The 17,789-nt window shown below is 40.5% G+C and overlaps 1 protein-coding gene across 1 annotated transcript in view; it reads left to right on the forward strand.

Annotated features, from left to right (window-relative positions):
* Positions 1-1,805: 1,805 nt before the first annotated feature.
* The window catches only part of PLCXD3 (phosphatidylinositol specific phospholipase C X domain containing 3), an 88,733-nt gene continuing 72,749 nt past the window's right edge, over positions 1,806-17,789 (forward strand). The window contains exon 1 of the mRNA XM_063291126.1: positions 1,806-1,908. Coding sequence (XP_063147196.1) covers positions 1,806-1,908 — 103 coding nt within the window. The remainder of the gene's footprint in view (positions 1,909-17,789) is intronic.

Genomic DNA, 17,789 nt, shown 5'->3' on the forward strand with positions numbered 1-17,789 from the left:
TTTCTGCCTTGCCAGCTGAGCATGCTGCAGAGAAGGCTGGCAAGCAGGTCGGGACAGCTCTTCTTTCTCTCCAGAGCACCACCCATTCGGCCCATTTCCCAGGAAGGGTGAGCAAGAAGAAGTTGGAAGAGCACTCCTTTTTCATTTGCGTTCTTGCCTTCAGAAAGAGAAAAAGAGAGGAAGCCAATGGCTCCAATCTTCTCTGAAGGCAAATATCGGTTGTCATGTCCTCTGCTCTGCTCATCTGCCCCTCCTCCTGAAAGAACACTCCATTTCCAGCATGTTCACAGACACTTATCTTAGCACCTGGGAGACTCCACCTGCTTTCATTTTTAAAACTTGTTTTTAATTAAAACAGAAAACAAAAGGAAAGGAACAGAAGTGGGAGACCAGCGTGTTGCAGATCAAAGCACCAGCCTGTAACGTAATCTTTATTCTCATGGATACTTCTGGCTCCCAAATACACCCCAGAGAATCCTTGGAAAATGAAATGGCACAAGACCGCAGTCTAGGGCTTTGTTTGGAAGTGATCCCCTTTGCCTACAAAAAAAGACAAAAGGGAGCTGAACTGGCAAAGAGCAATCTGGGAAAACTAAAGGTGGTAAGGATGAACAGCCTCATCCCTTTGCCTTCTACTAGAGTTGTGCAAAATTTTGATCCAGTCCAGAGTGGAGACATCACTGTACTTGTCTTTAAGGAGTTACTGACAGGTACAGCCAATCTGGTGTCGTGGTTAAGGCACCAGGCTAGAGACCAGGAGACTGTGAGTTCTAATCCCACCTTGGGCATGAAAGCCAGCTGGGTGACCTTGGGCCAGTCACTCTCTCTCTCAGCCCCAGGAAGGAGGCAATGGCAAACCCCTTCTGAAAAACCTTGCCAAGAAAACTTCAGGGACTAGTGTAGGCAGATGCCAGGAATCAACATTGACTGAAGGTACAAAGAAAAAAAAAACTGGGTATAAAACGTACTGTAACAGCATCCAGTCTGGAGAAGCCATAGCATGACAGTGGGGCAAGAAACATTTGGTACAAATCTGCAATCTGTCAAGGGATGCATCCACACAGCATAAACCTAATACCAACAAACCCCTTGATCGATACAGCGGGCTTGAGTGGGGGTCGGGGGAAAGGAGGCGACTGGGATGGCAACGCTCCTCTTTTGCGTCTAAGCATAACATCCTAGGCCCGATCCTCCTGGCCAAGGCGCCAAGATGATGGCGCAAGACAAAGGAGGCAGGAGCGACTGTTGTTTCCTCTAGATTGCGCACGTCTTCAGTCCCCGAGAAAACTGCCCCCTTTTTTCCCTGTGGCACAACAGGGGAGAAGAGACCGCTCTTGCTTCTCGGCTGGCCTGATCCTCCCCAGGAGGCGCCGTAGGAGCCTCTCAAGGCCTCTCGTTGCGCCCCAAGCGCGCGTTCAGCCTTCTGCGGAGTTTAGCAAGGCGGAAGATTTCGCCCGCAAATGCAAGGGGAGGGGCGGCGGGGGGAGGCAGCTGCGCTCCCCGGACCGGCACTTTCGCAGCCGAGCCCCTTCGGTGGCAGCCTGGAGGGTTTGGCAGAAGGAGGCGACTCCGCACGTGCCTGCGCCATCCGCCCGTGGGCGTGGCGCAGCGTGGCGCGTAAACTCTCTCCAGCAAAGCGAGGGCTGGAGACGAGCAAAGCGGCTGGGCTTCCAGGAGCCGGCAGAAGGAGGGGGGGGCTGCCGCGGCTGCTCCTACCGGCTGAGGCGAGCGAGTCAGCGAACTAACGAACGGGCGAACGAGCGAGCGAGCGAACGAACGAGCAGCTTCCGCGCCAGGCACCAAGTATGGCTTCGTCGCAAGGCAAGACTGAGTTGAAATTCGCCGACTGGATGGCAACTTTGCCCGAAAGCATCCAAAGCGTGCCGCTGGCAAACCTGGCCATCCCAGGTAGGAGCCGTGGTCGTTGGGGCGGGCGGGGAGGGGGCGGTATTTTTTGCTGGATGTTTGCTTTGTTTCGTTTGTGGTAAGCTGCGAGAAGCCGAGGCTTGAGTCCTGATTGCCTCTGAACACCTCCTTTGCCTTCTCGGAAAGGTGACATTGGACATTCTCTCCATGCAGCGCCTTCTAGCTGATGGGGATTGATGAACGGGCGTGATGGCGGACGGGGGATCATGACATACCGCCCCGTTTTATAACGATCGTCTGTCTGCCTGTCTAATGTCTGTTCCTCTGCACGGTATATCCCGTTCTTCGGTTTGTGCTTAGGTGGCCGCGAGATCCGAATGGGAGTCATATTGCTATCCATGGTGCTTAATATTCTCCTTCGATCTCCGAGATCGAGCTTGTATTCCGAGAAGAGAAGAAAGTTACGGCTCCTGCAACCATCTATTTATACCCCGTCTTTTCTGGACCTTTAGGACTACATAATCCATGTCTCCATAAGACCCTGGAAGGGGTCCCACACAGTGATCCGTGTGGTGAACTCTCTTTGGCTTGTTCACACATGTATGTTCTCTTGATTCATTAGGCTTGGCTACTATTCTTTGAGGACAGCTCCTCTAACTCAGATTAGACACCCCAAACCTCAGGTTTTTTTTTTTCCTGAATTGGACGCATAAGTAGGCACACACCTCCCATCCTACCCCATTCCTCTTGGTACCACACTGGGAAAGTTCTATATTTAAACCTGCAGACAGTTACCGTTATGCCCCTGACATGGGAAGTTAAGGTGAAAATCTAACTGTTCTGCCTACAAAGTTGGTGTGTTCACACATTTGCTTGATGCTGCAGTGATTGAGTAATGGATGTGCATGTTAAAAAGGTGGATGTATATGTATGTAGGGGGTGGGGTGGGGTGAGGTGGGGAGACAAGCAGTTCAACTCGATGGATACCAGATGCTAAAGTGGAAATGACTGGCAAAAGCTTTTGGGATTGGTACTCCTGACATAGCATAAAACATGGGAAATCTGCTAGTATTCAAAATAGCTAGGAACCACTGCCATTTCAAAATTATTTACTTCCACAATGCCTTGTAACAGATAACTATGCTGGGACAGGGAGATTTGAATAGCAAAATCCTATTTCACCTTTGAAGGTCTTGGGGGAAGTTTTTTTTTTTCTTCTTCTCATTTTTGTCTTACCTGGCAGGATGGCTGTGGAGATAGATTTCTATACGTTCCCCATGTTCTTGGAGAATGGGGTAGAATACAGATGTTGCCTGATTATGGTATGAGCAGTTTTTCTGCACAAAAAAGCCAGCTTCCAAAATAGTGAATTTTCTTAACACACACAGATACGCACACACAGAGGGATTCCTTGGGGTTATTCATCTGAATGATTGACGCTTTGCTTTAAAAAAAAAAGGAGTTAGTTTCATTGTTCTTCTTTCTTGCTCATCAATACCATCTTCATTCTCTTGGTTTATATCACCTTGAGCTTTTTCTGTGAGTACTCTGGATCCTGACCATTTCAGCTTTAGATCTGTATAAGTAACAAATAATTTTCATACACCTTTTAAGCAGCCTTTATGGAAAACCCTACATGTCAGGTGCATTTTAGATCCAAATGCCCAATGCACCACAGTGGTAGTAATACAGGAGGAGGAAGAGGGTATTTAGAGTGGCTTGTGTGTGAGGGGGGCTTAAGTAAGGTTCGGCCTTATGTTCTACAGTATATGATCTGGAAAAAGGATGTGCTTTTAAAAATTTACTGTGGAGTAAATGATGATAAAATGATAAAATTCAGTGTTTACTTATTTGGTGTAATTGATCAAATAAAACAGAAGAGCTAGAAGGAGATGATACATAATCATGAAAACAGATTATACTTTAAATATTTCTCTGAATTTTAGCTACTTGTATTTAATGAGGGCAAAAAGAAGACAAAACAGAAGTAAAATCAAATGGCTCCTATGAGGGGGGGGGATATATTCTAATATGTTCTCTTAATAATTACCTGATTTGAAAGGAATTTGTCTGCAAAAAGCATTTTGAGAGAAAGGGAAAAAAAAGAAAAACCCTTTGTATTCTGCAGTACAAAGGAATTCTCTGTTAATTGCTAATTGAAATCTAATATATGCTAATTGAAATCCAGTGCATGCAAATAGGTTAATTGCTCTGACATAGGAAGTGGATAGCTTGCTGATTGGAGATGTGTTTATTTGGCTAGTTAAATTTAAAAAACAAAAACACTATTATTGCTCTCTCTTTTGTGCCCTCTTTCCCATCACAATAAGTTAAAAAAAAAAAGCTTAAGCACTATAGTTGGATAACCTTTCTTGATTATTGAGCAATTCAGGTGCCAGGACTATAGTGAGGACTAAGTTTACAGTACAGCATGAACGGCATTTAACAATAAGAGATGAGGCTATCTGTGGGTGGGTGGCATTTAATCTTGCTGTTGAACAGATTCCAAACATGCCATAGCTCAGTTGTAATGTACCTGCTTTGCATGCTAAATATCTCAGTTTTGTTCCTTGATGTCTCTAGGTATAGCTGAGAAAGGCTCTAGTTTGAGACCCTGGGAAGAAATCGACAGCTGAATCTATGCTGAGGAACATGAATTGGTGGCCTCTGACTCAGGATGAGTTGCTTCCTGTCTTCCTAAAGGACCACACTAGCTTGATCCACCTTCAGAAAAAAAGCGATTCCCAGCTGAATTGGGAGCCATTTCAGAGTAGATTGGGTGGGCTCTGGACAAGAAACAAGGGGAAAGAATACATGAGATTACTCCGAATTCTTAATGGTAACCACAAAAATGTAGCTTAGTTCTGAGAAAGACTCATATCTTTTCCTTTGATGGATCTACTAGGCTTTGGGCTCCTAAGTGTAAGGGGTATATGTGTGGGAAGTATCATAACTGGAAGAGATTGGATATACTAACGGATATTTTTCTAACTCTCCTTCTGACCTTTTTGGGGTTCTCTGTGCAGGGTGAGAATTATTAGTTTGAAAATCCCCCCCAGTGCTGATTATGCCATTGTCTGGAACTGTTTGCATGTATGTATTTCCTTCTTTCCTTCAGCGTTCCCTGACCTCATCCTCTGAACATGTTGGACTATAGTACACTTCTCCTCAGAGAGGCTCTCAGACAGTGGAAGTGATCTGAAAGTGGGGTTGAGAAAAGCTTCTTTATTCCAAAGCCTCCCTTGGGATTCCATTCATAAACACTCATCTGAATTGACCTTGACAATATTGATTACACCTTTTGGTTCTCTTTCACTGAAGGTTGCAAAAGATAATTCCCTTTTTGTTATAGCACTTGTAAGCATTCTGAGGTCCCCAAGGGGTCAAACTGAGGTTATTAAAAGCAGGAGGAGACAAGAGAAAGAGGACTTAATGCATCAATACATTATATCTGTACTTATCTGGGAGTAAGTCCTTATCAGTATGATTGGATAACTGCCAAGTAAACATTTATGGGACTATACCAAAAGCGTCTTCTTCTGCCATACCAAGGGAAACACAAAATACATCATTCTGATTTCAGTTTGGGGTTGAATTTAAATTCTGAATTTAAACATGACAACTACACTTGGCACAATGATTGCATAGTTAATTATTAAAAAGCTTATTCTATCTGTGAATTTTGGGAATTATATTTGAAGGGCACCAGGAAGGCATCTTTTTAAAAGCTGTGTTATTGATATTTAGGTTTGTCTATTAAAGCACTATCCCAGGGATTTTCCAACTGCTTTGCAGAACTCTACTTTTATTTACTTTTGCCAGCAACAACCACCCTGTGAAAGAGGTTCAGCTGAAAGAGTGATTGGCCCAAAGTCACCAAGTGAACTTCCATGTTTGAGGGTGGATTAGATTCTGGATCTCAACCATTCTGACTCCAACCTGGCTCCTTCTGCTTTAGCTGGAGTTTCTACTGTGGTTAAATTGTGATGTTCATTTAGGGGGAGGGAAAGATTGTTTTCATTAAGTATCTCTCCAACTTTCCCCTGTGTTTAATTAGTCAATTAATATACTGATCACCTTAAACTTTAAATCTAGAGAGGATAGTCCCTGCAACAAGGTATATCAAATGATGCTGAAATTGGTTACTTTTTCCCAGTTTTGCTTTCATGAATGATTTTGGAAGAGAATCAGTGAATCAATGGATGTAACCATAAAGTTCATATAATGCTGAGCCTAATGTTAAGCCCAGCTTTAGTCCCATATTGTTTCTCCATGACTGAGATACTCTGTCCTTTAAGATAACTGGTATGTCCTCTAACAAAATATTTTTTTTTCATGCAAGAAAATATTCAGCAATGTGCAAATCAGCCTTTCCATCCTGTTTCCTTCTGGATGTGTTGCCCTGTAACTTCCAGAATTCCCAATCTTTGGCCACACTGGAAATTCTTGGAGTTATTATCCCATAATATCTGGAAAGCATCAAGTTAGGGAAGACAGGTATATTCTATAATGACTGGAAAATTGCTTACATTACACTCCTTTACTTCTTGTTGCAGACCAAGGGTACAAATCTATATGAACCTAAAACCTGACATATATTCAGTCTGATATTTGTGTGTGTATGTGTATCTTTGAGTCGATGTTGACTCCTGGCAACTCCTGGACAAGTCCCTGCAGTTTTCTTGGCAAGATTTTCAGAAGTGGTTTGCCCTTGCCTGCTTCCTAGAGCTGGGAGAGAAGGACTGGCCCAAGGTCACCCAGCTGGCTTTGTGCCCAAGGTGGGACTAGAACTCATAGTCTCCCAGTTTCTATCCCAGTGGCATAACCACTACACCAAACTGGCAGCAGTAAATCAGTGTACAACCTGGGACATCTACCCTATTCATCATCTGGGTCAGTTTCTTTCTGCATAATCTACTACACAGGATTGTTGTGAGAGCTATGCTTTGGCATCTTGCAGGAACGAAATGATTTTATTTTATTTTAAATTATATCTTCTATATTTTTATTTAAGTAGGAGATAACTGCAGTAAATGTATCTTTGCAAGTCCAATTACATAGATACAAAAAAGATGTTTGTCAGTTTAGGAACTTCCAAATATGTTGCTTTATATTTCTCCTCATATCTGCTCAGCATGGTCAATACACCAGTCTCCCTGCTCATTGTCACATAGGTTTAGAGGCCTGCCTTGGCTGGAGGTGATGGGAATTGTAGTCTACTCACATTTGTGAGGAAACTGGGAACCCCTGCGATCCATTGTCCTATCTAATCTTGCTAATGCTTTCTTACTATACCTTTTTCTCTTAACACATTTAATATAGTGATCATTCACAGAATGTAGAGAGCAAAGAGGATGGCCTTGAGGGAGAGAGGGAAGATCTGTTGCCATGGCAACAAGGAGGAAAACATCGCTTAAGCCCAAACAATGAAGGTATGTGTAAACTGTTGGCAGATGCTGGGAAAGCCTTTAGCCCAGGAGAGGTCAAAAAAGTCACACACCAAGCATTTCTATAAAAATAATTTATTTACAGAAAACAGAACAAAAGCAAAACATATTTAAAGGACTTAGCTCCCTTTGGAGCAAGCCTTGCTTGCCTACATTGCCGGCAGATAAAAAAAAAAAGAGGAAGTAAGAACAAGTCCGGGCAGGTTTCCTTCCCCCCCCAGGTGGTTTGCATGAAGCACGTGAGAGGAGACAATCACTTGCAACCTTTTCACCTGGCCAAAATGACTAGGCACAATAGCAGCTTAATCTGTTAGTAGGAAAACCTCAACATAAACATCTCAGACACCCCCCTAATTCACATGAGTATAAGAGAGGGAAGAGGTGAAACATAATCAGGCTTGCAAGATTCTATTACTACAGCCAATCTGAATAAAAGTAGTTTTAATCTTAACATGGAATTGATTTCTTGGTCTGATCTACATCTTGGGGCTGGCAAAGGGCATGAGTGTAGTCCAGTCATAGTGGAAACCCAGCAGAATTAAATATTTTTAGACAGCCTTCTCTGCCTAGGATGTGGCTGCATATACACCATTTTTTATTTTATTTATCTATGGTTTAGCAGCATAGACTTCTATGCTGCTCCAGGATAATGGCTTTAATGATAAACCTGGCATGAATAGATTAAGAGGGCAATCTATATACGCTAGACCAGTTCTCCACTCTCATGGATAAATTCTTTTATAGCTTGTTCTTATTCATCCTCATCAAAGCCAATATATTCCTGTGTCAGATGTTAAATTTACTGTTACAGTGGGAAGTATGTTGATATCAAGTTTTACATAGCAAGAATTGAGTTCTAACCTTGAACATTATCTGCATCTGTTGTTACAAGAGGAGAAATGTACATAGGACAAGCTTTACAGCCCTAATGGATTTGTCTTGACTGATTCAATATTTAAGATGTTTCAGGGTAATAAAATACACTTGGTTCCTGATAATTCACTGCAGTTATGTATACTGCTTGTTCTTTGGCCTTGGAATTAAAAAGAGGGGCATGATTAACAGTATACCAAAGCATATATTTATATAATCCACACTCCAAAGGTAGATTGTTCATAGCAAGGGGTAGTCTGGATGTCTCAAAATTGTAATATATTTATTACTAAAAAATAAGATGTATTGTGAATGAATTTCTTTCTTTTTCACCCCCCCCCCAATAATAATGAGATTTACAGCATCTGTTTTATGAAATGCATCTTTTTTGCTGAATATACAAAGGGATTCTTTGAGATGATGTCCTGATTGAACAATGGTGGAAAAATTAGAGAGGGAAATGAAATGCTGAAGGCACAGACAATGATTATTATCTACCAATAATGTACAGATACAAAACAGTTGTTGTGTATGATGGTATCATTCCTGCACTCAAAGTAAGCTGATGAACACATATATATTACATTAAAAACCCACTGTCTCTGTTCAAGCCCCAAGAGAAAGAACTGAAACATTATGACAAATTGATCTAAGAGTAGCCAGATCCTGATAGGGGATCCTGGAAGACTGAAATGTTATCCAACTGGTTTTTGAATATTGCTGGTTTTGATGTCAGATAAGTGACCCTTTGTTTCAACCTGCCAGATGTGAAGATTTCAAGTTGAAGAATTCTCAGCAATGGCTGTGCTGGCTGGAGAATTCTGGGAATCAAGGTTTACACATTGGGAACAGCCAATTTTTCACAAGAACTGGCTTGATCATCTTACTAAAAATGCAGGGGTGCATTTCTATGCCTATGTAAATGACACACTTTGACTAAGTAGCCAAAATTGGGCTTCTCCTACAGGAGGTGATGGCACCCCTTTGCTTGCAGGTGCCACCCCTGAAGAATGGGAGAGGTGGCCTCTGAGAAGAAAGCACTTCACCTCCAGCCCAAATCTTTCAAAAATGGCTTCAAATTTCTAGGTGGTGATGGGAGGGGGGCTTTTTTGGCATGTTGGGTGGTGGGGCTAAGTGTGGAAATGTGATTAGGAATCTTCCTTCTGCTCTGATACTCACCCTTAAAACAATCAAATAAACAAACAAACAAACAAACAAATAAAGGGACAAAACAAAAATCAACCCTGTCCCTTCCAGTAACATAACCAGAATTACCCACCTCTCTCCTAAATGCCCAGAAATTGCTATCTCTAAATCTCTCCATGTTGGGAAACAAAATACACAAGACAGTAGCCAAACAGAATGCACAGTCCTGCAGTGTTAGTATTCTTCAAAAGTTTGTTCTAAGAATATGTGGTGAGTGTAGGGGATTGTTTGCAGGATGTCCAGTTGAACATCCAGTGCAGTGTAGGAGGTTTAGGTGTCAGGCTGCAATGACGAGACCAAAATTCAAGTTTTGGCTGGATCATGAAGCTCTTGGGTTGGAGCAGTAACTCCCTCTCACTCCTGTTTACCTCAAAAAGTTGTTTCTGTGGAAACAAAATGAAAGGAGATCCAGTCCATGAGCCCCAGAGGAAAAGCAGGCTATAAATGAAATAAATAAGTTATATGATCTGTTGCCATCTGTATTCATTCTTAGAAGGGATGGAGCTGAATGGGAAAGAAATACCTGGCTGAACATGCTACATTCCCCAGTCCTGCAGTTAATGTGTGTTGGTTAAATTTTTAACATGATTTAAAACCTTGGAATATAACAGGCTTTCCTGATTGGTATTCAGCTGGGCTTATAAATCAGATCCAATTCAAAGTTTTAACAGGATTAGTTCAGAATACTAGATGCAATTCTGCCTAATGCTTGGCAATCAGCTGATCAAATTCAAGAGTCCTTCATTACAAAGGAGATAAATCTCATCAAGTTTAGGGGTACCTATTTCTAGAGAAGCTGTTGCCACTCAAGAAGAAAGGTGCTTTTCCAGCTGATTCTTTGCTGTCCTTAGTATCTAGCTGCAGAGACTTTTAAAAGCCTTCAGAAATATGATCCATTTTCATAATATGAAAACATTTAGTTCAGTCTGCTTCCTTAGAACATTGCCATCCTGTTAGTGGCTCATATAGTTGGATGCGTAAGTCAAAATTTACATCCAGATAAACAGGCTTTGAACTTCTAGATTGAAATGTTATGCTCACTTATTTAGGAATAAACACCTTAACCCAATTTATACCTGAAGTAAAACCCATGCATATTTGTTTGGAATGAAATGTTATACATTTCTTTCCAAGTAAATTTGCATAGGCTTCACTCCACATTAGATATGGATTTGGGGAAATGAAATATTAAGAGGATGAAGAATGACTGCCAAGGAATTACACATACCATCTTCCATAAGGGTTCAGTGTAAGACTTTGCAGCAGATTGTGCAAGACCCATGTACTATCTTGTTTTTATTCCCACTTTCCTTCAGGAAGCAAAAATTACTGAAATGGTTGCTTTGCTCTAGCCCTAATCAGTCATCACAATTACTCTGTGAAGTGGGATAGGGAAGAGAATATAACTAGTCCAAAATGAGTGATATGGTTGAGGGGGGACACGTACCCCCCTAATCCAACCTGCTGCCTTCTAGGAATTATGGCTCAAAATTACTATGGATGTAACTTAACACATCCAGAGGTCTCCAACTTGGATAAGCTGGCACAACTATTATACAATACCCCACTGGTTTTGAGTTAAACCTTTACAAAAAGGCATTAAGTACTCACACATTTATGGGGTTACCTTGGTGTTCCCAGTAAGAAATAAACTGCATCCCTTTCTCACCAAAGGCGATTGATGCCCCCCAACACATCTTTTCCTTCTGCTTCCACTGTTTGCTCATTGATTCATTTCTATGATGTCCAGTCCCTTAATTATCTGCTCCACTGATGCATATTTCAAGGACTTAGCAAGAACAGAGTAGCTTTGTTGCTCATAAAGAGTTTTTGCGGTAACAATAATCTGGTTGGCCCTTGTTAATCATCTGCTGGAGATTTCAGTATTAAAATGAATAAACCCAACATCAGCCTGACCCTAGTCCTTTGAATAATAACCTTCTTTCATCTGGAACTAATAAGATCAGCAATGATAACATTCACACTGAATGTTAACCCAATACAAGGACCAGTTGCTCCCAAGGTCAGAGCTGAGCTTTCCATTCTACAGCCTGGAAGAGGCTGGATAAAGATAAATGGCAAGGAGAGACAGGTGGCAGGATGTGAAAAAGTCAGCACAATAAAGAGGAGGGAGTCAGATGAATAAAGCAGTTGCTAGCTGTTGCCCAGAAAGAAAGAAAAATTACTGTAGCAGGTTGAGCAACCTGCAGCTGTATGATTGCGAGCAGCCTCTGACTAACTTCATGTAGGCCCTGGCTTCTCACCTTGTACTAAGCTGTAACTGAGTTTGTTTGCTTTGGGCTTAGCACAATGCATCAGCCCAGGTATTGTGTTTTGGCAATTATGGTTTTCAGAGGTGCACAACCTGGGGTCGCAAGACCCAGAGACCACCCAGAGATCACAAAAGCCGAGGTGTCCACAAGGGGCATCAAGTTAAGTCAAGATGGTGGCCATGACTTAATGGCACTAATACAAAAGGAGTTGGACTTAGATGGCACAGTTGAGGTTGCCATCTTAACTTTTTTGAACCCCTGTCAGTGTCTCTGCACTAAAGGTCATTACCAAATTGGAATGTTTAATGTGGCAGGGGGAGAACACTGTTAAATGTGTGGCTGCAGAATAATCATTCACTCCATTTAATTTTAATGAAGTGTAAGTGAAATTATTTTTCATCCTGACCTCACTCACTACTTTTTCAACAGTGGCCCTCAACACAACACTGGAAGCTCTAATGCAGCCCTTGGCCCAGGAAAAGGTGTGTGCCTTTTCCAGATGTGGCTTATTCAACAAACCATGACTAAGCAAGGTATGCCATAGCAGGATATAGGAATCCAGCAAAAAGTGTGGAAAAGAGGATGAAACTGGAGAATATCAGAAAGACAGAGTGGGTGGTCCCTTGCAGATCTTTTGAGATTACCCCAAAGTGGTTGCCTTCTGGTCCATGTGGATTACTATAGGAGACCCTGCTACGGGTGGAAGAGTTGAAAATACAGAATAAAACTTTGATAATGATGTGATGCCTTCTTTTCAGTAGGAACAATTCCATGTTTTCAAGCTGGTATACACACAATCAAAAATGGGTTAACTGGGAACAGTAAATTTGGTTTTAAATTCATGTGATGAATTGGTTGCTCATGAGAGAACATACTGCATTTTCAACAATTCCTGTTCATACGTTAGATATTGTGTTTGCCAAAGAAAAATGGTCATGGAGTTACTCACATTTTGGAGTGTTATTGCAAAAGATAGATAAAATGTGCTACACAGCATCGGAAGCTGATCATTTAAATATATCTTACCATGCCAAAAACTGTAATTGAAATAAGTGCAAATATTCCATGAATTCCCTTTTCATCTCCAAAAGAGTAGTCCAGATTTCACGTGAAAAAGATTTCAGAAACATGAATCATGTTTGGCAGTTAGTACAAATTGCCAGTATTGTTTATGCAATATTAACAACTTCTTGGAACACCTTCCTTATGTTAATTTCTACTGTAATTCCCAAATCAATTTTCAGATGGACTTGAATATTCAGACCAACTTCTCGTATGTGTCTGGGACATGCTGGGCATGATATCAGAACCTTGTATTAATAGGAATGTTAAACAAATAGGAATTATTTATTCTGAAACAATTCCAAGCTTTTTTTCTGCCTGAAGCTTGTTCCTACTACATCAGTGTGGCACTATCTTTCTCCTTCTTCCCAAATCAACATCTACATCTTCACAAAGCTTTAAGCACACAACTGTAGTTTTTGACTGCAATCATAATTTAAACCATTGAGTCTAATCCATTTTACTTAATCTAGTCAGTTCACAGCATCCTGAAGAAGGGGCTTTCCAGTCTGTGTTTAAATACTTGGAATACCACTGCCTGTCTGGATACTGAACTGTTCTTACTGTTAAGTTTCCCTTAACATTCAGTTGGTATCTGCCTTCCTATAACTTAATTTCATGATTTCATGTCCTACTTTCTGGAATAATGGAGAACAGATCTTGATCTTCTGTGTGACACTCCTTCAGATATGGTACTTGAAAAAATTCCTCAGTCATGTTATCTCAAAGTTAGATACACCCAGTTCTCAAAAATTCTTGATAAGATTTGGTGTGCAGACTCCTGAATGGTCTTCTTTACATTCATTCCACTTTGCTTGAATCCATCCCAAAGTGTTTTGCTGAGAACTAGGCACAGTACAGGTAGTCCTTGACTTATGGCCATTTGTTTAACGACTGTTCGAAGTTACGATGGTGCTGAAAAAAGTGATTTGTGATCAGTCCTTGCACTTACGACCGTTGCAACATCTCCAGAGTCATTTGATCAAAATTCAGACGCTTGGCAACTGGCATGTATTTATAATGGTTGCAGCATCCTGGGGTCACATGATCACCATTTGCAACCTTCCCAGCCGGCTCCCAACAAGCAAAATCAATGGAGAACCTTGTGATTCACTTAACAACTGCAGCAAAAAAGGTTGTAAAGCTGGGTGTGACGCACTTAACAATCGTGTCGCTTAGTGATGGAGGTTCCAGTCCCAACTGTGGTCGTAAGTCAGGGACTACCTGTATTCCAAATGATATTAGACCAATGAAGAACAGAGTGGAGATAATCTTCCACTGAGATTATTTTGTAAATCATAATGTATACAATCTTTTCTCAATCTAACACCTTCCAATATTAGAAGTGGCATCCTTCTGTGTTATGTTAATGTGAGAGGATTCCAGTAAGCATATTGTTGAGCTTTTCATATATGTCCAATAGGCAACTCTGGGAATAAAGTGGTGTAGAAGATGGTGTTGGAATGGCCTGCAAGGCTCTTCTTGTGTGTGTGTGTGTGTGTGTGTTTTCTGTTCTCCAAATGAAGATGGCAACCGTTTGATGAAATCCCACATTTAGTGATTTCAATGTGGATGTTTTTAAGAATAAAGTACCATAGTTTTTTTTTAGATGTTGTGAGCCACCAAAAGTCCTATTGGATTGACATGGGAAATAAGTGGAAAAAATAAATAAATGAGAAATAAATTTACCCAGGTATACCCAAGTATTACCTTCAGTTTTACAAAGAAAAAGAACCCTATTCTTAGTCACACCTAGAAGAGCCCTACTGAAAATAAACGGTGTTTAAGTTCCTCGTAAAGAACCAACTGCCACTGATTTCAGTAAATCTACACTTAGAATGACTAAGTCTGCATCTAGCTTGTTACTTTTAATTGGAGTGACTCCTAGGTAAGTGAGCATAAAATATGTAATCTTAAACTCAGTAATCAAGCTTGATCACTGTTATCATCATTTGCTTATAAGGAGATCATCCGCTTACCCAGGAGTAAGTCCCACTGAGTTCAGTGAAGCATACTTCTCTGCAGGCATTCAGTAGGATTGTATTGGAAATACTGTAAATGTTCTATATTTTGACTTCTGTTATTTATTGGCTCATTCTTCTGTAGATTTATTTACAACGGATTCTTTTTTCTTCTTATAAACCACAGTGGGAGTGTTCTTGTTTGTTCTCTCTCTTTGTCTTTAATTACACTTAAATTCTAGCTCTTTTTGGCATCTTCAGATTTCTGATGTATACTACCTCTTAGCCTGACATTTTATCAGCTTATATTTGGCCAAGATAATTTTTTTCTGGGGAAGTTTCAAGAACATCTGCTTAGCCATTTGGGGGCCATTGAAGCATGTAGAAATTATACCATTCAGCTGTTTAAATATTGCTGAAATGGTGCTTCCTATTTTAGTGTGGGCATGGAGGAAAAAACTGTTCAATTGCAGTAACTGAAAACTTCAAAATTGGTTTGCACATGGATTTTCCTCTGGGATTTTAATTTTGTTTTGTTGTTTATTCATTCAGTCACTTCCGACTCTTTGTGACTTCATGGACCAGCCCACGCCAGAGCTTCCTGTCGGTCGTCAACACCCCCAGCTCCCCCAGGGACGAGTCCGTCACCTCTAGAATGTCATCCATCCACCTTGCCCTTGGTCGGCCCCTCTTCCTTTTGCCCTCCACTCTCCCTAGCATCAGCATCTTCTCCAGGGTGTCCTGTCTTCTCATGATGTGGCCACAGTATTTCAGTTTTGCCTTTAGTATCATTCCCTCAAGTGAGCAGTCTGGCTTGATTTCCTGGAGGATGGACTGGTTTGATCTTCTTGCAGTCCAAGGCACTCTCAGAATCTTCCTCCCACACCACAGTTCCAAAGCATCCATCTTCCTTCGCTCAGGTTCCTTATGGTCCAGCTCTCGCAGCCATATGTTACTACTGGGAATACCATTGCAGGATTTTAATATGATATTAAAATTGAAGATAAAAACTAATACAAACTAAAAAATAAAAGAGTAAAAAGAAAAATGGAAAGTACAGAAAAGAAAAAAGAATAGAAAGAAATATAGTAAATAAACAAATAAATAAAAGAAAGGAAAGGAAAGGAAAGGAAAGGAAAGGAATTCCTCCTTCATCAAAAGTATAAACAATTTTAGTAACTTATAACCTCTTCAAATTCAACAAATGATCTCTTCATCCCGTATCTCATCTCTTATCTATACACAAAACCTGAAAGCCTCATTGTTCAGTCCTGGTCAGCAAAAGTCCAGCAAAACTTGATTTCTTTTAATTTTTTCTTTGCCCCTTCTCACAAAATCCTTCAAAACTTTAACATATCTCTTTTGTAATTCCAATATAGAAAAATTATCCAAATCACTCTTCTGGTTTGTTATTTGTATGTCCCTTTTAATTATTAAGACACCAGCTGGTTTCATTTGTATATCCAGTGTAGCATCTTTTTCCGTATCATTCTTGTAGCCCGACATTTTTAAATCCACATTCAGATCAGTTTCAGACTTGTCTGGTAGAACTTGTTCTGCTTCCATAAGATCATTTACACACAGTCTATCTATAAGAGCAGACATTCTTAAAAATAACTTCTGAGTCCATTGTTCACAAATATCGTTCAATAGGTCCAATGTTAAAGTATTTTGCTCCATTCTGTGTTACCGAGTTGAGTTTAAATGTTCTTCTCCTTTAATTGTAATCTTTAATTCCTTCTAGTTCCCTCTAGTGTCCAACCTTCAAAGACCCATAGTATCATGTTTTTTTTAAGAATTCCAAACAACAGCAGTTTCTCACAGGAAGGGTTCTTATGGTTATTTTCAAAATCTTATTTCAAATCCATCTGGACCCTTAATCTGTTATAACTTTCCAAAATTAACACTCAAATCACCTTTTTGCTGTTTATTCCCAAAAATAATTTTTTTCTAAGTCCTTAAACTCACACTTAAAACTTCTTTTGCTAACGATTAAAGGAAACTCACCCAGTAAATGCCATAAAACTTGCCATTCCAAAGGGTCTTAATATTTGAAAAGCAGTAAAAAAAGTAATTCCAAAAGTGATTAAGAAATGAGGCTGAGCCGAACTTTTTGTCCATACAGGCTACGTTATGACTGTGAGCTTAGTTGGAATTCCTTGACCCCGAGCCACTTGACTGACAAGCCGACTGCATAAACTTGAGGAGCAGCTGTCTGGAGTACATGTGGGTCTCTTCTTTCTCTGGAGAGATTTTGCCGGCCATGATCCAGCACCCGGCCACCAGTCTCCACCATAACATCTTCCCTGCTCCTTCAGGGACATTTAGTTCGCCATGTCTTCACTGGAAGTCTCCAGATTCTGTTCTTTTTTTAGCTCATCCTAAGCATAGAATATTCTATTATCTTTTCTGTAGCTGCTATAGTTAAAATGAACAGACGTTGGATTAAGAAGATCTGGGCTGAAATTCCTAATTAGACATGAAGTTTGCTGCTGCGTGATGTTGGCCAAGACAATATTGCTTGGTTTGGAAGTGATTGTAATTAATGATTTACTATTACATTAATTACTCTTAGGTTTATATATTCCCCCACAGTTATTTAGTGCAGTCATCCAATTAACCACAGTTTAGCATTTAACCCATCTCTTACATTTTAATTTGATTATTCTTAATGATGGTTAGGAATAGTTAAAAATAACTTTATTCTGATTATTCTTAACAGTGGCTTATTGAAACAAGTCAGTTTCACAAACGTGGTTTGCTTTGGTAAATTATTGCTAATGGTGACTACACAGTTTGTCCAGGTTCAGGCAGAACATTGAAGTGGAACTAGTTGAAAATGGAAAGAAAATCTTCCAAATTTCAGCCTCCCTGGCACAGGAGACAGGAAGTGGGATGCATGTATTTCCATGGTTTGTACTCATAATGCGAATGCACAGTTTATTATTATGGCTGAAATAAACATTTATCTATTTCTGTCAGCCTAGGATAACCTACAAGAAAATAAAACACTCCCCATGGAAATACATAGTATGAATCTGGTAAAAATATAGAGGTCTACACTAAAGGGCAATTTTCCACTTTTTCCAGATTATGTTCCA

The sequence above is a fragment of the Candoia aspera genome, chromosome 2, assembly GCF_035149785.1.
Source record: "Candoia aspera isolate rCanAsp1 chromosome 2, rCanAsp1.hap2, whole genome shotgun sequence".
Taxonomy (NCBI): Eukaryota; Metazoa; Chordata; class Lepidosauria; order Squamata; family Boidae; genus Candoia; species Candoia aspera.